Source organism: Nuphar pumila, chromosome 6 (genome assembly GCF_984573655.1).
Source record: "Nuphar pumila chromosome 6, dmNupPumi1.hap1.1, whole genome shotgun sequence".
Lineage (NCBI taxonomy): Eukaryota > Viridiplantae > Streptophyta > Magnoliopsida > Nymphaeales > Nymphaeaceae > Nuphar > Nuphar pumila.
Window position 1 is genome coordinate 10,351,600 of NC_143254.1, and position 23,644 is coordinate 10,375,243.

Below are 23,644 nucleotides of genomic sequence, written 5' to 3' on the forward strand. Positions count from 1 at the left end.
GGATCGTCGAGCTTCACCGATCGCATCCTTCGCTCCACATTCGATCCAGAAACCCTAGAATCAGGTGTTGCTCGGTGCAATCGGGCAGCGGTGATTGAAAAAGAAAATGACACCGTCTTCTGCAACTGTCGACGACGTTGACGGTGGTTTCGTTCCTGTTGGCCAGAGGTGACGCCCTTGCGAAGGTCTCCGAGAAAAAACTGGCAAAGAGATCGGAGCTGCTGTTGATGTCGTCGGAGGAGGTGAAGTCGTGGTCTTGGGATCTCCCGGCCGTCCGCAGCTGGATTCCTTACACGGAAATTCTAGACCTGAAGTCGCAGGGGAAGCTCAAGCACGTCATGAAGCTCCCCAACTTCTCCCCCCCGACACTGGTCGAAGGCCGTGCTTGCGTCCTAGATGATTCTAGGGTTTTGAGGGTGGTGCTTCTGGCAGAAGAGAAGGATCTAAGGTTCTGGGAGTCGTGGGATCAGATGGGAACTGTGTCGCTCTGCGTGAACGCATACACGCCGTCGGTGCAGACACCCGACCCCCCCCCCCCCCCCCAAGTTGTTTCTGGGTTTTCTGCAAGACATTTTGGCGTTCCTCATCTTGCTTTTCCCATCGAAGCTGCAGTCAAAGCGGGCGATTGAGCTCCAGGTGACCAAGAAGGCGCTCAGGGTGCGAAAAAGGGAGGAGATAGCGAAGTTGAGGGAGGAGAGGAAGATGATGGTCGCCGGAGGGGAACGAGGTCAGAAAGGGAGAATGGAGGTTCAGAGAGTGGGTTTTGACCGAGAGAGAGGAGCTCCGAGAGAGAGTGTCGGGCGTGCGAGATGGTTCGGCGCGCCCGTCAAGAAATTTTCATTCCTTTTATTCCTGTTATTTTTGTAACGGAGGGGAGGGTGGAACGAAAATAACATACTTATAAGAACGCGGCGGATGCATGGAACGTCATCCGCCACATCCAACGTTTATTGAAAATCGCCGTTCTTAGCATAAATTTTGTGTGAATCATGCTGAGAACGGTGCATCAAACGTACCCGAAGAGGACTGCATCATACACATTTCTGACAGATTATCGTTAGAGGTGCCTTGGATTGGATGCCATTCATCCATGCGATGAACCGCAACCCAAGCACCATGGTTGGATAATTTGCCTTTCATGTGGGTCTCACAGAAATTTTCAGAACTATTCATCTTTTAAATGAACCACATCTCAAGCAGAAAAAATGAACTAAAAAATAAGGAAAAATGGTGGTGTTTGGATTGCCGTTCATCTCATAAATGAATGGGATCCAAGACACCTCGGAGCTAGTATTCCCAGAATCATATGTGCAGTTACTGCCCGCCACCTACCAAGATTCCTTGACTTGTTGGATGTGACTGAGAAACTGTGGCTCTAGGTGCACCTGTTAGGAGTCATTACCTCAAAATCATGAACATGAGGTCAAACTGTGGAGACATCAAATAAAGGAACCAGACCCACCCACCCCTGCCTTTTCAAGTTCATCCATTTAAGTTTTTGTCTCCAATAAAGGTAAAACAAGCTTGGTTGCTAGCTAATTCCTACGCTTTAATGAGCTCAACTTTGTTCCTTATGGAGAATATATGCTTTCTAAATAAGCAGCCCAAAGAGAGGTCAGAATTCTTTCTGTGCCCAAAAGCGACTCTCTGTGGAAAAAGAACCTCTTGTTCAGTCAAATAAAGGAAATATTTGATAGAGGTACATGTTTTCTCATCTTGGGATAAGGATGGAGATTACTACCAATACATTGGTCCTATCCCACAGAAAGAATATTCAATATATTTTTTTAAAAGCCCAGTCCTAGCCCAGCCCTGATTCCATACGAAATAGATTTTTATCCATTTTTGTAGCCCAGTCCTAGCCCAGCCCTGACTGCAGCAAATAGTTTGATTTGTCCATATGAAATAAATTTTTATTAATAATTGTAGCCATTTTTTATTTTATCTAAAAAAAAAAAAAAAACCGGGGCGCTGCCCCCGAACCCCAGACTATCCACACCAAATTTTTTTTTTTCTACACCCCTGTTTGCCCCCCCCCCCCCTCACATGAATCCTAGCTACGCCAAAGATGGTACAAGCAAGCAAAACTTGACCATTGATACCTGAGGTTAAAGCAACACTAAAATAAATTGCTTATCATAAACTAAAGCTGAAAGTTCTCGTTACCTTTCAATAAAAATAATTATAATTATAAATAAAGCAGAAGGGAACCTATCAAGCTCTAAGCCGGCCCACTGTCTTCACTGGTAGTGGTTTGGTGACCCACGGTTACATTGTTTTGTGCGCAAGGTAGGATGGTACCCTTTTAAATAAATTTGTAGGCATTGTTTTGTGGGCAAGGTAGGATGGTACCCTTTTTCATAAATTTGAGCTAGTTAGCACTTATATATAAGTTTAGGTCCAGAGATGAGCGCATGAAAGAGATTGGACTACTCTCATTTGATTGCCACTTGAAAGAGGCTTAATTTGCAATGAGGGTGATGTTCGTTAATTCACTCTTGCTCTAAGGCTCAGAGTCCAAAGAATTTTATTTAACATATATGATAGAGTTTCTTATATCTTTATATTCCATGTTAACGGTCCTAGCCATGAATATAATTTTGCTACAGTTGTTTGTACATGCAATCTAGTGGAAAATGCTAAATTTTCACTTTTTTTTTGTAGATCTAACCTTATAGATATAATCTACGCAATTTATTTACTAGAAAACAGGTTTTAGGTCATGTTTTCTCCAATACTTGGGTTTTTCATGGGTTTTAAAAATCAACAGTTGACAATGCACCAAAATTTCATTCTCAAAAAATCCAAAATTTCATTGACTAAAAAAATCATGTTTTTATGTCGAAAAAAGTTGATCCAAAGTGTGATCGCTAGTGAACAAATCATGTTAAATATCTATATGGTCAGATTGAGTGGATATAATTTTTTTGATATTTACACGAAAAAACCGCCCCCAAGATCAGACACCTAGCCTCGCTGGCTCTGATAGTTTCATACCTACAGAGTTGACTGAGAAAAAAAAGGAAACTTTGTGGAGAAAGCAGAAGGCTAAAACCAAAAAGAATTTTATAGATATGCTGTAGGAAGGCTCATATCAAGGTGGCTGCTTTTCAGGTAAGCAACTTGAAGATATATATTGCATGGCAAGTGACTGACTGCTTTTCTTTTGATAAGCAATCGAAAGTGACGGTTGAAAGGAAGAGGGCGTGCTTCTCGCTAAAGCTGAAAAATGGATACGGAATCAATGGTGCACTACTTCCGTAATATGACCAATGTTCATGTGGACATTGAAATAAAGGCTTGAATACTATATATGCACACTGCCTATCTTTACTTCTTTTTACCAATGTAGATTTTACAATCTTATTATATATATATATATATATATATATATATATATATATATATATATATATAGAGAGAGAGAGAGAGAGAGAGAGAGAGAGAGAGAGAGATGCTCTATTAACTTAGTTATCTTAGCCTTGAAGGTAGGGCTGTGAAACTAGACAAACCGCTCATGGTTTGGCTTGAAAAGAGCTTGCTCGAACTCGTAAAACAAGTTTAGCAAGCCAAATACAAATAACAGGTGTCGGCTAGGCTTGTTAAGTGTTGATAAATATACTTAAGATATATTTTATACCATAATATAGTATAAAATAAATAATCGAAGTGTTTGGCCTGCAATAAATAGGTTTAGAGTTAAAATCTTATTGCTTCTAACTTTAAAACAATGCATTTTTTCTTTAAATGAGCATCTTGAGCTCACACTCACTAGGTCTAAAGCTCGAATGCTATTACTTTCAGCTTTATGACATTATAATTTTTTTGGAAACAAGCCAGCTCGAACTCGGCTCGACTCACTACAAAAATGGGCTGAGCTTAAATGCCTCATGTTTGGTTATTTCAGCTCGTTTGCCATCCCCACTTTGAGGAAAGTTGAAAAAGAGGATGGGAAAGAAAAAATCACTTGGCTGCTGCTTTAAGTAGGGGAGCCTTCTGTCAGTTTTTCCCTCTCAGTACAGCACTATTTGCTTTGCTAAAAGCATATGAAAGCTACAAAGGCAACACCTATAAGTACGAAAATGCAGTGAAGGCCTTTCCAAAGATATGTTTGTCCCCCACAAAGCTCACTTTGCTCTTTTTTATTTATTTTTATTTTTTCTTCCACCCATATCACAATGTTTATTTCCCTTTGCTTTTCTTTTGTCCAGTTTGTCATGCAATTGTGGGTTTTTTGGAATGCTTATCTCTGAATTAGTTTGAGCAAGCCAAACGATAGTTTGTGGGGCCATCAGCCATCGATTTTGAACGACAAAAGAACCAACCAACCAAATTTTATACGTGTCCAAATAGATATTCTCAACTTTTTCAGAAACGTTTAATGAGTTTCGATTATCATGAACTATCCGGTCAAAGAGATGATCTCTCTCTCTCTCTCAAAGGCGTTTAAACTCCAATTATCTTGGTTAATATGCTGATACTCCAACTGCTGGTTAATATGCGTTTAAACTTATGAAATTTCAATATCTTGGTTAATATGCTGATACTCCAATTATCTGACCATCTTTCCTTTAACAGAAGGGAATATACTATTAATTGATTGTAGATGGAGGACACACAGCAGTTGAAGAATGAGAAACATAAGGGTGGTAAAACAAAAAGGATACTATCCTGTTAGATATGATGCTAGAGGATGTATGTTGATCCTAGCCGTCCAACTGATGCATCTGGACTAGTCCACATCCAGGTGAGAATGTGAACTAATCCTAACCATTGGTTGGACGGCTAAGATTGAATGTATGATGGATCCCATCATATTTCAGATGTTGGGGCATATGATGGGATCCGTTCTCCTGGTAGAATGTGTTCCTGCTATACAGATTTGTTCAGAAAAAGGGAAATTTAAGAAATTCAAAATGTGGTTTTTAATTGCAGAATGAAGAGGCTTCAAGGGAGATAAAAACATTTCGAAATGTAAAAATAGGATATAAACAAGAGTTGAAATTATTAAACACTTTTTTTTTTGGCGAGGAACCCCTCATCACTGACCACACATTGGAAGGCCTTCCATTGGTAAAACCCGTGAAGTCTGCCCTACTCACCAGAGTCTCTACTCATCTACGATCTTGCGGCAAGGAACATCCGCCTGGTTCTGAACTGTGGTTATCTCATATTCTCATGTTAGGTGACAAATCATGGTTGCTCTAACCAGGAAGGGAAAGTATTAAACCCTTTATTGCACAGTAGCTCAGAGATCATGCACTCATTCTTAAGTTACTGCTAAGGAATAATGTACCCTCAATGTGTAATCATCCATCATTGATACCCCATCTTTTTAGTAGCACATGTGCTTGTCAATCTAGGCCCCTCTTTTGTTTCTACACTTTCTTCTGATTTAACCTTTTCCTACATCTCTGTTATTTTTATAAGTAGGATGATTTTGCCCAAGACCATAATCTGGCACAGGAAGTGGCACCTTTATGTGCAACTTGGGCATTAGCAAACAGTGGAAGCAAGGTCACTCCACTACAGAAGGCAGCCCTGCCCTTTTACAAAGCACTAGTGGATTACCTTCCTAAAAAAGGGTGTTTTGGAAAACCAATCTTGGATAACCTGGTGCAATGAAATCCTTGTAGTTTCATGTTTATAATTGCACCAAACAAACTTGTTTTACATGTTACCATATTCTCATTACTTCAGGAGGGTGGAGTTGCCAATCCCTGAGGTCTTATTGCCTTGTGGAATTATTCTGTATCATTGCAAGAGCATTCCTTAGAGGAGGGGTGGAGATGAGCCATATTCACCAGTTTGTTTTGAGTAAAAGTGTGTGGCAACCTGGCATCCACTAGGTTGAGTTTCTTTGGTTGCAGAAAGTTGTTTAAAGCTGCCTCAGAAGTCCTTTATGGTTGTGCATTTAGTGTTGCAAGTGCAGATAGGTCCTTCCTACGCGTCTAAGCAATGTTCCTATATTGGAAGGTTCCTTAATTAGGTGCTTGCATTTAACCGAGCCTGCCTTAGTCGCCCTTGGTCAAATCAAACATGACTTTTTGGAATCGAATTCAAGGCTATGACTGGGTCTACATGGCTCACATGCACAGCATAGTCTTGGTCCACATTGCTCTGTCCTCCCAAGGTTATATGATAGCGAGCAAATATTAATGCAATGAAAATTGACACTAAAAGGGTTTTCTTGGCTTCTCAGTCAATCTTTGGTAGGGGTGTCAACGGGTGGGGTTTGGTTCGGGCCCAATGAAACCAGACTTGAGCCCGATTTTCGGGTATGGTATTGGGTCTGAACTTGGGTCTAATTGGATCCACTATAAGAGAAACATACCTGGACCCGATAAGAACTACATGAACCAGGCCCGGTAAGACAATATATTTTAATATTTTTATATTGAAAAATTGCGGGTCTTAATCGGAACTCGAGTCGGGCCTTGGTCTGGTATAAAATTTCACAAACTATACCTTGATCCATGTATTAATCAGACCTTCGGGTCCGGACCCAGGTCTTAATCGGGTCTTCATATTCTTATTTACACTATAGGGTTTGGTTCGGGTCGGGTTACCAACCCGTTGACACCCCTGATCTTTGGTGTGATAAATACTCCGTTGATAAAATCATAGAAAACATGAGAAAATTGCTGCCATTGTTCTGCCATCAATCAAGACTTTATAAGATATTTGTACATACAAATGATTGTAACTAATATACATCTTTATGAGATGGGATCAGTTCAGTGTGAGCTCTGCGGTAATACAGTCAAAGCTCCTTTGGATGCCATTGATCTTAAGATGAACATCATCCAAACCAGTAAGAGTGAGATACCCATCACTTGGATGGGCCCTACGTTTTTTTCGGCATCATTCGTGTTCCGGATGAACAACATCTTAATGGTTTAAAATGAATGGCTCACAATGAGCCTTATTCACTGTTTGAGGGCATTCATTTTTAAGATGAACAACATCTAAGGAGCCTTTGACGGTGCTACCGTCAGATGTTCCTCTACCTGATCCTCTCTATATATATCTTGATTATAACGTTAGCAGCATTTAGATGATTGAAATGGTGAAAACAGCTCAAAGTTAGCAATATTTTTAAATATATAAATGCTTTTTAAGGTCCAAAAAGTTTCTTTCATTTTTAAAATTAAAATCATAAAATGTCATCTATTACCCTTTGATATCTATGTTTGACTTTAAAAAATGACACCATTTTTATTATATATATCATAGAGTTGGAGAAAACTTACATAGAACAAAAAATTTAATTTGGTCAGTATTAAAGAAAAAACATACTTCTTATAGAAATATGAAAATAATTCAAGATATGTATGCAGAACAGTTACTATTGTTATAACATGTGGCAAGATAATATCATTTTCAATTATGGTTGGGTTACATCAAAGGTTTGTTTTGAACTCATACATTTTTGTTTTAGTTATAGCTGAAATTACGTCTTGTAAGTAGAAGTCTCTTGGTGTACGCCAGGTTAGTCAAGACAAAGACGATATGCAGAAGCAACTAGAACTTTGGAGGCGTATGCTGAAAAAAATTTGTTTACAAATTAGTAGAACAAAAACTGAATATATGGAGTGCAAACTTAGTGTAAAAGCTAATGATAACAATGTCACTAGAATACAACAAATGTCTATTCAATAATGCCTTAAGTTTCAGTATTTATGATCTATATAATGGGGGATTTAAAAAAATATCAAAAAAGTATCATTAATAGAATCAATGTTGGTTAAGTAGAGACATGGTGTATTATGTGATAAAAGAGTACCTCTATAATCGAAATGACATTTATACAAGACTACTATAAAAAGATAGAGTGCATTGTTGCAAAAATTTGTATGCTAAGATGAATGTTCAAGATTACAAGAAAGGTTAAAATTAAAAATGAATATATTAAAGTGTGACTAAGACTCAGACCAATAAAGAATAAAATAAGCAAATGTTGTTTTAAGATGGCTTAGAGATTTGACAAGAAAACCTTTCATGGTGCTAGTAAGAAATACTGACACGGTACAAGTAGGAGATATGATGACCAATGAAGACTTGAAAAAAAGCAGTTTGAGTTAACATGAAAGATTGCAAAGTAATCAAAGTTGTATCTCTAGATAAATAAGAATGAAAACAAGATTCATAAAGCCAACCCCATTTGGTTCGGATAAGGCTAGATGATATATATATATATATATATATATATATATATATATATATATATATATATATATATATATATATATATATATATTCAAGCCCGTTATTTTTTTTTTCAAACTCTGAATTAGATTAAAAGATCAAATTTTACTTCATTGAACATGAAGAAATTAAACTTTCATCCACAAGGTCACAGTTTGCTCTGTATTACTGAAGTTTTAAGTCTCACAAGCCTATCATCTTGGTTGTTCTTAGTTTATAAGCCTCAAATTTACCATTTTTTGTCTTCTTTTTATGTACTCAAGGGTGCTACATTGGATTAAAATCAGGTTCAATCTATATTAATTGGCTACCTTGATTATGTTACTTCTAACAAATGCCACTGTTTTTTTATTAGATATTCTAGACGATTTGTTTCACATAAGAGGTACTCTTTTTTTATCCTCGGTGAAAAGATTCATGAGCTCTCTTTTTTTATCCTTTGATAAAAAGGTTTGATCTCCTCATAAAGAGTTCTTTTTCGAGTTGACTCTTGAGTACCTCATTTAAGATTTTTATTTTATATATATATATATATAACATGTAGGAATCCATCAAAAAAAGCATATCCCCTTTGATAAATTGAATCAGGCTGAGTTATTTATAGAGTGCATAAATATCTCATTTATTGAAATCTCTTTTCATATTCAAAATCATGATAGGAAGTGTATCTACTAAAATCATGGTGCAACATTTACTTTCCCTTGTTTTAGTTGAGAATACTTATAGAAGTGTTTCATTGCTCTTTATTTTTTTATAATTATCTTAATTTTTTGTATAGTTTTAGATTTGTTTATTGAATTTTCCTCTGATCAAAATTATAATCCTTGGTTATACTTTATCTCTTCCACAAGTTCAGTGATAAGTTTACCCATTTGTTGTTCGATGAAAAGAAGAACATATGATTAGCTTTTCAAAATGTTCTAACCAAACAATTTGAATGAAATCTCACTTCTTTGTTATGACCAATGTGTGTTCAAATCTTTCACTAGAATAAATTGTAACTTTTTATTGGATGATCACAATGCTTTGCACAGTTCAGGTTTTTTGTTTTTTTAGTAATTCTGACCCATGCTTATACTTTATATGCTCCATTAGTGGAGATCAGCATTTGGTTTGTCGGATTATGATGCCAAACTAGGTTTTTCCAATAATTGAAAAATCAATGGTCGTAAATGCATCAAAATTTCCCAAGTCAAGATTTTTTATTGAAAAAGCTCGAGTCAAGGATTGAATCCCACTAAATTGAGCATGTTGAATGCATCAATGACATCTTGCACCATAAGATATCAATTAATTTATTGATATAAATGTTTGTAACAAATATTTAACTAGTTTAAAACTATATTAAAGTAAAGACTGACCACAATACATGCAAAAGTCCAATCCAACTAGGATACCTATATCTAGACAAAAGGAAGGCAATGGACATAAATATAAATAAACAAACAAACACACACACACACACACATTATATGCTATTTGGAAATTCATAAGTGCAAGTTATATCTCACTACAACAGAGCAATAGATTAGCGACGACCACCTTTCGTCGCTAATCCGTCGCTAACCATGTTAGCGACGGATTAGCGACAACGCGGCGACAGTATGCTTACGTCGCGAATATTTCGACGCTAACTGGCGACGGAATTATTCCGTCGCCAAGTCCGTCGCTAATTGCGACGGAATAACGAGCGCTATATTCCGTCGCCAATCCGCCGGTACTAAACGGCGACCACGGCGTGGCGACGGATTTAATTCCGTCGCTAGATTAATATGAATAGCGACGGAATCATCCGTCGCTAATCCGTCGCAAAAATGAAAAAAAATCAAAAAAAATTTATTTAAAAATTAATTACGGAGAACTGTACAATTTATATTTCCTGTACAATTTATATTTCCTGTAAATAAAAAACAAACCACACAAAAAAATTCATATAACAAGTATCTATAATAATTAATCGTTCCACCTTAAAACTAAGAAGTTTAATTATTTACAATTCAACAATTACAATTAGGAAAAATAAAAAAAATAGAACTTCTTCAACACAGTCCTCTAATCATCGCCAAGATTTTGTGCGTCTTCTTGTTCATTGTCTTTATCTGTCCCTTCAGCTCCACTACCCTGATTATCGCTAGCAGCCTACACAAGAAAAGAACAGTCAGTATTGATAAACAAAATATAATGAAATAAATTACACACTATATGTGATTCTATCATGTGCTCATGTGTGATCTAAGGCAATAAAAAAACTCTATATGTGATTCTATCATGCTCATATGTGTGCTAAGGCAGTCAAAAAATTGAATATGTGATTATAGCATGTTCATATGTGTTCTAAGGCATATAAAAAAACTCTATATGTGATTCTACCATGCTCAGATGTGCTTTAAGGCAAGCAAAAAACTATATATGTGATTCGATCATGCTCGTATGTGTGCTAAGGCAGTAAAAAAATTGAATATGTGAATATAGCATGCTCATATGTGCTCTAAGGCAGGCAAAGCCAAAAATTTTATATGTGATTCTATCATAAATGATATATAACATGTTCATATGTGTTCTAAGGCAGTTAAAAAACTCTATATGTTATTATAGCATGTTCATATGTGTGCTAAGGCAGTCAAAAAACAGAATATGTGATTATAATATGCTCATATGTGTTCTTAGGCAGTAAAAAAACTGAATATGTGATTATAGCATGCTTATGTGTTCTAATGCAATCAAAAAAACTTTATATGTGATTCTATCATGCTCATATGTGCTCTAAGACAGACAAAAAGTTAAATATATATATATGTGATTCTATCATGCTCATATGTGTGCTAAGGCAGTAAAAAAATTGAATATGTGATTATAGCATGTTCATATGTGTTCTAAGGCATCTAGAAAAACTCTATATGTGATTCTACCATGCTCAGATGTGCTTTAAGATAGTCAAAAAAACTATATATGTGATTATACCTGAGAGGGACCTGGAATCGAAGATCCCCTATCCTGAACAGCGGCCTTGATCTCATTTCGGAGAAAGGGGGCGACGGTGTATTGGAAGTAGTTATTCAGTGATTCATTAATGATCTCGCGTACATCATCACCGGAAAGAATAGTCGGCTGCTTGGAGCTTATGTCGGCGCAAGAAGTTGGTGAGCCGTAACTGGAAGAACCAATAACTGGTGAAGTGTTCATATTACTCCCAAACCCGAACACGCGACCTTTTTTGGGTTCACCTGCTGCAGTCACCCATGCTGTAGGATCAAATGATGGATGCTGAGTAGCGTCTTCACCATATCGCTCTACCATTTATTGCTCATATGCCTCCTACAAAATAATGTTTAAAGTATTCATTAATAATTAATGATAATATTATGATGACTTGCATATATATTGCAATGATTATTAATAGAATTAATACATACCGTTGTCGTTCTCGCCTTCTCTGATACGAAGACTCCCGTGGTCTTCCGTTTATGTGTTTCTACAAACACATCCTTATATGGTACACTGCCTCCTTTTTCTGCTTCCTGCGAAGTTAAATGACAAAAGATTTAGTACACAAATTTGCAACTATACTTATAAAATTAATATTATATATTGATGAGTTACCATTTTCTTTAGGTGGCTCCCAAATGTCTTAGATCCACCTGTGTGTAGATGGGCTTCGGGCATCTTCGATCGATTTTGTGAAGCCTTCGCAGAGCGATTTTTAAATGCATCTCCCGCCCACATATCGCACATTTCATCCCAGTAATCTCTCCTGATAGTAATAGGACCATGGCCCTTCCACAGTAATGGATCATCTACTACGCCAGATGCTTTTTTTGCTGCAGTCTTCATAGTGTGCAGCATGTCTGCAAATCGATTGGCAGCCACCTTCTGCCACACCTTCCTTGCATCATTTTCTTCCACCGTAGTTGCAAAGCGATTCGAAGCCTACAAATATTTTCAGAAAGTTAGTAGACATTGCTTAAATAAATTAAATATGAAACACATTAACTATGAGAAACAACTGTATACCATGAATGAGGACCACAATCTGTCTAATACCTCCTTTGGGTACTCTTTCCATTGAGCAACTGGTCCTGGTAGATGTTGAAGAAGTGAATTCCTAATCTCCCGTACTACTTCTTGTGGCTCAAACCTCGTGCTGCACATGAATTGTTACACAGTAAATATCAATATAAAATATTTAAAAGATATGCAATAATTGAAAACAAAATACTTACGGTCGATTATCGATATACACTATTCGAATGAGTCTTCTTGTGCCAGCCTGTGAAGACCCTGTTTCCTGTGTTGGCTGTTGACTTGTGCGATCAACTGGTGTAGGTGGGTCGTATACAGGCGCAACATCATCTGTAAAAAAATACACACCAAGTTCTCAGAATGTGCATTTGAACTAATCAAGCATCTAATTAGTTATATGATATACCTATCACAGGAGCCCGTGAAGATGAAGGTTGAGCCTGGCTACTACTGGATGAGCGACCACTATAACCTCCACGAACCATATTCTAACAAATAACATATGTCATACAATACATTCAAATAATTCACATCAAGTATTACAATGCATTCAAGTCATTCACATCAAGCATTGCAATGCATTCAAATAATTCAAATCATTGACATCAAGTATTGCACTAATTCAAATCATTCGTTAATTGCATAAATTATAATACATTCAGATAAATTACAATGCATTCGAATCATTCGTATCAAGTATTACAATACATTGAAATAAAATTTTTAATCATTCACACCAAGTATTGCAATACAACTCACATCAAGTATTACAATGCATTTAAATAGAGGTTTGTAGTATAAGATTTTTTTCACTAGCTTGAGAATTCTTCCTCGTCACTAGTTTGACTTTCTTCTTCTTCTTCTTCTTCTTCTTCTTCTTCTTCTTCTTCTTCTTCTTCTTCTTCTTCTTCATTGTTTGCCCATCCACTTGGTACATCATTTGGATCACATTCCTCTATGAATGTTTCATCAGCCAATGGAGATATGACATGCATATCATGCGCAACATCGTGACCATAAGCGAAGTCACAGACATCATCTGATTGATAGTAATCACTGTCTTCAGCTAACTCATCTTCTTGTAACTGATCATACTCGGGGTATAGTTTGGATTTCACCTTGCAAACTGCCCACCATTCATTTCTATCTGACTTTTTTATACTCGGATATGAAGTATAATAAACTTGTTGAGCTTGCGAGGCTAATATGAATGGTTCATATGTTCCAAACCTGGATTTATGATTCACCTCCACAATGCCTGAAGCTTTGTCGAGTCTTGTTGCAGTTGGATCAAACCAATGACACTTGAATACCGTAACCCTGTTATTCATGCCTAAGTAAGTCAACTCCATTATTTCCTCTATAACACCGTAGTAATCATGTTCATTTTCACCGTAGCTGCTACCCTTGACACACACGCCACTATTTATCGTTGATTTGTTTATACCGTAGTCTTTTGTATGGAATCGATAACCATTTACGATATACCCGTTGTAGCATTGCACAACTTTGGTCGGACCATTTTCTAAATCACATATTCCTTGATCTTTAACATCACCATGGCGAACCTACGCACAGACATAAACAATTATTGTGATCACGATCAATTAAGTAACTTAGTGTTGTTTATAAGTACAAAATTTATGTTAGCTTCTTTACCAACTATTTCAACCACTCCACAAACTTAGTTTCACGTTCTTTTTGTACTTCTGCATTAGTGAGATGTGAAACTTTGCTTTGCAACTCCAGATCAAATCGTCTGCAAACCACAAATACTTATATTACCGAGCCATGTATCCACATATAGAACATAAAAGGATTTATAATTGAGTTGCATATACATATACTTACTCGATGTATGGGTCGATCGCTGAACAATTAAAAAGAATATAGATGTGTGCTGCATCTTGCTCTCGATCTGTCAATAGCCTTGATCGGCAACTACCAAATGCATGCCCAAGTCGTTGAAATATCGACAGCTTGTCAGCTACAGTTACTTGTTCTCCATCATCGTTACGGGGCGGGCATGTGTAACGTGTTGAAATATGAGGTTCGAAGTACATAGATGAGAAATTTGAAATCTCTTCTAAAGTGTACGCCTCACAAATAGAGCCTTCTACTCTTGCTTTATTACGAACCTTTTTTTTTAGGTCGAACATGCATCTGACAAGAATATACATTTCAAATTTTAAATATCTGTCATTAAAGAGACAAATATAAAAAAACATATACCTTTCAAATGGGTACATCCATCGATATTGCACAGGGCCACCAACCCTTAGTTCATATGGCAGATGTATGATCAAATGTTTCATAACATCGAAAAATGCTGGCGTAAATATCTTTTCTAACAGACAAACAGTGGTGATGACAGAGTCCTCGAGATTCTTTACATCTGATACAATGACCTCCGATGCGCACAATGTTCTGAAAAATCCGCTCAACTCAGACAATACCCCCCATATAGGTTTGTCTAACATATCATGGAATGCTAGGGGTATCAATCGTTGCATAAAGATATGACAATCATGGCTCTTCAACCCATATAACTGTCCATCGTCAATCTTCACAGCCCGAGCAATGTTAGAGACATATCCATCTGGAAATCTCAGTTGTCTCAACCATTGACATACATGTTTTATTTGATCAGGTCCGAGCACGTACTTCGCCTTTGGTTTCAGTACTTTGCCATTATACTCTTTGAGTTCCAATTCTGGTCTTTTACATATTAATTTTAAATCCATACGGGCCTTCGGATTATCCTTCGTTTTTCCTTTAATATTCATTACTGTATTGAACACATTATCAAACACATTTTTCTCTACATGCATCACATCCAAATTATGTCGTATCAATAGGGTCGGCCAATACGGTAGTTCCCAAAAAATAGATTTTTTCGTCCAATTGTGTTCCTTCCCAAATCCACGGAAGGGTGTAGGACTGCGGGCATCTGTTAATACATTTGGAAAGTATCGCAATCTTCTTAAAATCTCTATGCCAGACAATCTTGAGGATGGACCTTCCATTTCAGTTGTGCCTGCTGTAAATGCATTCTTTTGACGTCGGAACGGATGATCGCTGGGTAGAAATCGACGATGGCAATCAAACCAGCAAGGCTTCCTTCCATGCCTCAATCTAAAAGCTTTGGAATCCTCCATGCAGTACGGACAAGCCAACCTCCCATGTGTGCTCCAACCAGATAACATACCATATGCAGGGAAGTCACTGATTGTCCATAGAACAGCGGCCTTCATGTTGAAATTTTGTTTTTTGTGGGCATCATACGTGGTAACACCGTCATCCCACAGTACTTTTAATTCATCAATCAATGGCCTTAGATATACATCAAGATTTTGGCCAGGTGAGGTCGGACCAGGGATCAACAGAGACAAGAAAAGATTTGGACGTTTCATACACAAGCTTGGTGGAAGGTTGTATGGAGTTACAAATATTGGCCAGCATGAGTATGGAGTTGATCTACCCCCAAATGGATTAAATCCATCTGTACATAGACCGAGTCTAACATTTCGCACTTCCATTGCGAAGTTCTGATGAGTACGATCAAAGTGCTTCCAAGCTTCAGCGTCAACAGGATGCGTGATCTTGTTTTCATCGTGTCGAACTTTATTTACATGCCATCTCATGTGTTTAGCTGTCTTTGAAGACATATACAATCGCTGCAATCTAGGAGTGATAGGAAAGTAGCGGAGCGACTTGTATGAAACTTCCTTTGATCTCGTGCTACCATTGCCTCTTGTCTTTGGCTTGAACCGAGGATGCCCACATGACGGGCATGATATGTCATTTTCCTGCTCCTTGAAATACAACATGCAGTGATTTGGACAAGCATCAATCTTTTTGTAACCCATACCTAGAGCGTTGACCATAACTTTCGCACGATAGAAATTTTGTGGCAATTTCTCATCTTTAGGCAACATACTCTTCACAATCATGCACAAACGGTCAAAACATGATTGACTCAAATTATACTCGGACTTCAAATTCATTAGTTGAAGAACTGCAGACAAGATAGTGTGACTCTCACAACCGTTCCAAAGTGGCTCATCAGCATCTTTAAGTAAATCATAAAATCTACTAGCTGCATCGTTTGGTGATTCTTCATCTACGACAGTTCTTACATCACTAGAACTCATAGCAGAACCCAGTTCTGTTCCTGCAGCATCAAATATCAAATTCGTATATGGATTATCGTGCACCACATTCACCCGTGCATCAAAATCGTTTCTAAATTCTTCTCCATGAAACGCCCAGTTCTGATAATCACTCACAAAACCCTTCCTGTATAGGTGATGTCTAACGCCATGAGGTTCTACAAATCGATTATTCTTACAAATCTTGCAGGGACACCTAATCCGACCTGTGGGATCTACCGTACTGACACTCGCCGTTGCAAATTCAATAAAACTATCGACACCATCCATATATTCATGCGATAACTCATTGTCCACTATCCTACGGTACATCCATTCACGGTTTGCAGTCATTCTGTCGTATGATGTTACGAATAGTATCCTAACGAATTAAGAAAAAAACAATCAGAATGCGACGATGAAGAAAATATCAAATTTATCATGCAATATACTATGTCAAACAATAACAAGAATTTTGATGCATGCATTGATAACTTAATATTTTCATGTGCAAACTATTAATGACATGATACAATCATTTGAAGCATGCTTTTATTATAAAATTTCACATGGAAGTCAAAATCAAATTGAAAGTAACTACATGCAAGCATGGATACAATTACATCAAACATTGCAATACATCATAATCATTCATATCAAATAAATGGCAAACATGTATCTGCAGCAAACACACTTCAATATCTCACTAACTACTACCATGCTTAGCATGGACTCCGTACTCCAAAAATAAGAACACTTCCATATTTCTACATTAAAATCATGCTCAGCATGATCTCCGAACTCCAACAAAGCAGTCCTAGATATCAACAACTAAGTGAGTGTGTGAACAATAAAGTGCTGCATTCAATAAATTAAATAACATGTGATACGTTTGCATCACTTACTCACCACGGGTATTTACCCGATTTGCATTGTTTTTGTCATTTACTTACCACAGGTGGCCGAGCACGAGTTGGTTCCGTTGAAAAATCTGCACAAAAACAAAACAAATTAAGTAACAAACTAACTAATCATGAAACAAGATGAAACACTAACTAAAAAAATCGGGTATTTCTCTCAAGGTACGGGCATTTTCTTATGTGAAACGTTTGAGAAATCGGGTAGAGGTAGGATTTCCATGCATGTTTTGATGGAAATCCATGGCGAATCAGTGGATCTACGAATCCACTATGTTATATTGATATTTTTCCTTGTTTTTCATTTTTTTTTTCAAAAAGAAATCCATGGCACGATCGATGTGGTATGGGTGTCGGCTGACAGACCAGCCGAAGTCAAGCCGTGAACCCTCGTTGTTGGCCCAGCCGAGTGATCGGCTGGGTATGATCCCTTTATTTCAAAAAAAAAAATCTTTTTATTCACGTTGGTGGCTGTTGGCTGGCTGGCAGCCAGCCGAGTAGCACTCGGCTGACTGCCAGCATGCTGGCAGGTGCGCCAGGCCCAGCACCCAGTCGGCTGGGTGCTAGGCGAGCCTATGACAGGGCCATAGCCGGCCCAGCCGGCCCAGCCGACAAAAATTCTTTTCAAAACAGGGAAGGGGGTTAAACCCCCTGCCGGAAAGGCAGTTCCGGCATGGGGGGTTGACCCCCTGCCGTGCCTTTACGGCAGGGGGGTCGACCCCCCATGCGTTTCCGGCAGGGGGTCGACCCCCCATGCGTTTCCGGCAGGGGGTCGACCCCCCATGCGTTTCCGGCAGGGGGTCGACCCCCCATGCCTTTCCGACAGGGGGTCGACCCCCCTTGCCGGAAACGCAGGGGGTCGACCCCCCCTGCCGGAAAGCACGGCAGGGGGTTAAACCCCCTCCGTTTCCGGCAGGGAAGGGGCGTACCCCCTGCGTTTAGAAGAAGAAGAAGAAGAAGAAGAAGAAGAAGAAGAAGAAGAACCTGCGCTTCGCCGGACGGTGGCGGGAGGTTGACGGGGAGCGGCAGCTGGCGAGCGCCGGCTGGCGAGCGGTGGACGGGGAGCGGCGGCTGGCGAGCGGCGGTGGCCGGACGGTGGCGAGGGCCGACGGGCGGCGGGAGGGTGCAGTACAGCGAAACAGGGAAAAGAGAAAGAGGGATGGGATTAGGGATTTACGCGACATTTAGCGACGGCTTAGCGACGGCTTAGCGACGGAAAAATTCCGTCGCGAAGCCGTCGCGAAACCCAAATACCAAAAAAGCGACAGAATATATTCTGTCGCTACTCCATCGCTAATTAGCGACGGAGTAGCGACGACAGAGTTCCCTCTCTAAATCCGTCGCTAAAATGGTGTTCTTGTAATCAAAAGTAGCGACAAAAACATGCAGTCGCTAATCCGTCGCTAAGTAGCGACAGATTAGCGATAAAAGTCGTTTCCTCGCTAATCCGTCGCAAATTAGCGACAGATTCTATCTCTAGCTAATCTGTCGCTAAGTAGCGACGGGAAAAATCCGTCGCTAATTTCCGTCGCTAATTAACAATTTTCTTGTAGTGTCTCCTCAATATAATATAAGCTCATAAATGTATTTAACACAATTATTAGAAGCTTTTTCATGTGCGGGGAAGCCCACTTCAAGAGCAGAAAACTCCTCGATCACTTCATTAAGAAGGAAGAAAAACTTCGGAAAACATGCTTCTAAAATATAAAAAAATTGATTCCCTTAGTGTGAAGCCAGCTTCCTCCTCGTTTCCCAAATTGATTCCCCTTTGCTTTTTAAACATTTCTCTCTCACTTTTTGTCACTTCTCACTTGCTTCCTCCTCACTTTCCATGTTTTTCACAAGCTTGCATGTTAGTTTTATATTGTTTTATACTTGTGTTCATATCATTTTATATTTGCTTTTGTTCGCAATTCATATTGTTTTCTATGTTTTTCCTTTTCATTTTTCATATACTTGCATAATCACTTCAATATCGTATCCTGGCTTCCACTTTATATCACTTTTTAACACTTGCTTCTCCGCTTTTACTTTATGCATCACTTCTTATATCTATTTTGTTTCCTGGTAATTATGGTTCAACATAGTTTATTTGCTAGCAATCATATTGTTCTGGACTGCCATGTTTTTCACCTTTTTGCTCTGATGTATATACCTCTTTGGCACTCTAGAGTGCCCCACAAGGCCTTACGGCCTAAGAACCCCGTGTATTCGGACCCTCTCTTCCCCTCTTGATGTACTTTGCTTTCAAGTATCTATAAAGAAGCTTTTTGCATCTCTCTCTCTCTTTGTGCTTGTGCATACGCGTACTCTTGCTTCCGCTCGTGCGCGTGTGTTGTGTGTTGCTTGTGCGCTTAAAAGACCTGCCTTCAGTGTGTGTGATTGCCCGAAGCTACGGCACGGGGGCCTTCGCTTTCCATCCCGTGACAAGTTGGTATCAGAGCCTTGTCGACATTGGGAGTGACAATGGCACCGAAGAAGAATGTCATGACTCCTTCAAGCAGTATGGTTCCTGCTAAAGAGGACTTCTTGGCCGATGATCGGGTGTCAGCCATCTCGCGTGATGTGGCGGAGCTAACTGGGTCAGTGACCAACATGGAGAAGTTGGTTAATGGAACTTGTGTCGCTTTTAGAGATCTCAATACAGAGATCAAGACAGCAGTAGAGGGAGTGAAAGACTCGATGGAAAGTCTTGCCACTAAACTTAACTACTCGGTGGAGGACTTTTCCACCAGATTTGATGATTTGTTGGGTCGGTTCAACATCATGGCTGCTGAATTGGATGTTATTCGACGAAAGAATGAATAGTTAGAGCGGCAGTTGAGAACTGCTCTGGTTGGCGGTGTTGCGACATATGAGGATAGACCACGTTACAGGCTACCTGAGCCCGTAAAGTATAAAGGCACGCGAGACTCAAAGGATCTCGAGAATTTTATCTACAAGATGGACCAATTTCTAGAAGCTGCGAGGATAGTGGAGGACGCAGATAGACTGCGCACCGCAACAATGTACTTTGCGGATGAAGCAACCCTTTGGTGGAGACGTCGCTTAGGTGATGTTTGACGGGGATTGGTTGCTATAGTCTCATGGGAAGATCTCCAGAAGGAAATGCAAAACTACTTTCTACCTAAAAATCAAGAGAAAATGGCCCGCAAAAGGTTATTAGCATTGAAACAGACAGGGTCAGTACATTACTATGTCAAGGCATTCTCTTCGATAATGTTGGAAGTGGAGAGAATGGATGATGAAGATTGGTTGTTTTACTTTGGCAACGGGTTGCAAGGATGGGCAAACCAAGAACTCATTCGGCATGACCCTGCAACACTGGTTGAGGTGCTTGTGGTTGCAGAGAAACTTGCCGAGCTGGATAAGAATGACCCTGCATTTCAAGGCAGACAGAAGGGAAATGTTCGCAACAATCGAAAGAACGACCAAGGACAAAATGCTAGTCGGGGAAACCAGCAGAATCATGGCCGACAAGATGGCCAAAATAATAATAAGAATTGGAATAACTTTCAAGGTGGTAATTATCGTCGCCGTGACTGTCACATCTGCCATGGGGATCATTGGCAGGATACATGTCCCAATAGAAACTATGGTCAAGGGAATGGAGATAATCGCGCACTCCGAGTTGCGAATGTTGTTCAGGCTGAGGAAGATGATCAACCTGCAGAGGCGCCAACAGTTGGCGCAATGCAGATGATGAATGCAGTAAAGGTCACAACCAATGTGGAACCGACAATATGCAAAGAATTGATGTATTTGGAACTTTTGCTCAACGGAAGACTCACCATGGCATTGATAGACACAGGTGCCACGCACAACTTCATCTCGCGTGAAGAAGCCGAACGGTTGGGATTACAGTGGGAGAAAAAAGAGAGCCGCATGAAAGCGGTTAATTCAGAGGCTAAAGCCATCTACGGTGTCGCTCGGGATGTACCAGTGCGGATCCACAACTGGTCAGGAAGGATCGTGTTATCAGTCGCACCCATGGATGATTTTAAAGTCATCCTCGGGATGGATTTCTTGAGAAGCAACAAGGCAGTGCCGATGCCCCACCTCAACGTTGTCAGCTTTGAGAGTGAGAGTCAGCCCTGCAAGGTTACTGCGATGACAGGGAAGCCTTGTGAGCGTTTGGTGTCTCCGCTCCAGTTGAAGAGAGACATAAAAAGTGGTGACGAGACTTTTCTTGTCACAATCAGTGCTACAAATGAGGTAGAAAAAGTCGCGGATGTCCCAGAGGCCTTAGCGCCAGTATTGAAGGAGTTCAGTGATGTTATGCCCGTCGTGATGCCGAATAAGCTACCTCTGAGGCGTGAGGTAGATCATCAGATTGAATTAATACCGGGTGCACGGCCACCCGCAATGGCTCCTTATCGCATGGCAATTCCTGAGCTGCAGGAATTACGCAGACAATTGGATGGTATGCTCGAAGCAGGAATCATCCAACCATCCAAAGCTCCCTTTGGAGCGCCCATGCTCTTTCAAGCAAAGCACGATGGGTCGAAGCGGTTGTGCATCGACTATAGGGCACTGAACAAAATGACGGTGAAGAACAAGTACCCGCTTCCTTTGATCGCAGACTTGTTTGATCAACTTGGAAAGACAAAGGTCTTCTCTAAGATGGATTTGAGATCGGGCTACTGGCAAGATCAAACAGAGTTGGCGAAAGCATATCTAAACAAGGCAACCAAGCGCATGAAGAAATGGGCAGATAAGAAGCGTCGCCCAGCAGAATTTTGAGTTGGAGACAAAGTGTTGGCCAAGCTCTTTCCTGACCGCACAACTATCTTTCGGAGCCACCACCGAGGCCTTATTCACAAGTATGATGGTCCCTTCACCATTATCAAACGTGTGGAAAACTTGGCGTACCGGCTGAACTTGCCAGCAAACTTTCAAGTGCACCCGATATTCCATATATGCAACCTAAAGCATTCCACGAATATGAAGGAGATCATCAACGAAGCATGCCTCAACGTGCTCCGATCCCGCAGCGAGCTCCTTCAACAGTTAGTGTACCAGGCAGAGATCCAGATATCATCATCAACCATTCCAACAACTATCTAGGGGAAGTCAAAAAGTACTTAGTGCAGTGGAAAGGATTGCCAGAATGTGAAGCCACCTGGGAGAAAGCTAGCAGCATGTTTCAGCATCGACAACTTGTAGAAGGCTACCATGAACAATTGGCGTCGAGGACGGCGCCAACTTAGGCGGGGGAGCGTATTCCGGACCATCATGTTTTTCACCTTTTTGCTCTAATGTATATACCTCTTTGGCACTATAGAGTGCCACACAAGGCCTTACAGCCTAAGAACCTCGTGTATTCAGACCCTCTCTTCCCCTCTTGATGTACTTTGCTTTCAAGTATCTATAAAGAAGCTTTTTGCATCTCTCTCTCTTTGTGCTGGTGCATACGTGTACTCTTGCTTCCACTCTTGCGCGTGTGTTGTGCGTTGCTTGTGCGCTTTAAAGGCCTGCCTTCGGTGTGTGTGATTGCCCGAAGCTACGTCACGGGGGCCTTCGCTTCCAAGCCCGTGACACATATGTTGGATCATGTTTTTTCAATGTAAAAATACAACTTTTAATGCCATGATTTTTTTTGTATATTTTGACCTATTAATTTTTATAGACATAAAAAAGCTGCTTAAATTATGCAAACACATTATTCAAAACTTATTACATTCTAAACAAACCTTAGAGGTTACATCTGTAAAGTTAAATGAAAGAATTTAAAAAAATCTACAATTTGTATTAGATTGTATGTACAGTCGACTATAGCACATATATGACTATATATATGTAAACAGATTCCCATAATGGCAGCCTTTTGAGGCCGTCATGACCACCACTAAAAGTCTTTTGTAAACACAAAATCTGTTGTCTGCATATCCAATGGTGCATGTCGGCATCGGTGCCCGCCCACATCGGCATGGAAGGGCATTCGTGCCTATTCATCAATAATATATATATATATATATATATATATATATATATATATATATATATATATATATATATAGAGAGAGAGAGAGAGAGAGAGAGCTAGTTTTCTAGCCTACTGCCTGCATGCCTACCATCAGCAATCAGGTGTTTTTGGATTGTTTTCACAATTAAATCTAGACCTGCAGATGAGTAAAACATGATGGATTTGCTAGAAAAAAATGCTTGGATTATGTTTTTTTTTATAAAAAAAAAATGATTTTTTAAGTGTTGAATATTTACGAAAATCTCAGACGATTTTTTAAACTTTATAAAATCTTACCTGTATGTTGGAATCAGACTATCAAAGAGTTGATTCTTATAAAATCAAACATAGAAGACACATCTGCAAAAAACCTTCAAAAGCTC

The 23,644-nt window shown here is 39.4% G+C and overlaps 1 protein-coding gene across 1 annotated transcript; it reads right to left on the reverse strand.

Annotated features, from left to right (window-relative positions):
- Nucleotides 1-10,155: 10,155 nt before the first annotated feature.
- On the reverse strand, nt 10,156-11,478 carry LOC149833922 (uncharacterized). The gene is made up of 2 exons (XM_090009899.1): nt 11,170-11,478; nt 10,156-10,347 (listed from the first exon to the last, which is right to left on the reverse strand). The coding sequence occupies exons 1-2, from the start codon at nt 11,389-11,391 to the stop codon at nt 10,261-10,263; spliced, it is 309 nt and encodes a 102-aa protein (XP_089866025.1). The 5' UTR covers nt 11,392-11,478; the 3' UTR covers nt 10,156-10,260.
- Nucleotides 11,479-23,644: the final 12,166 nt, after the last annotated feature.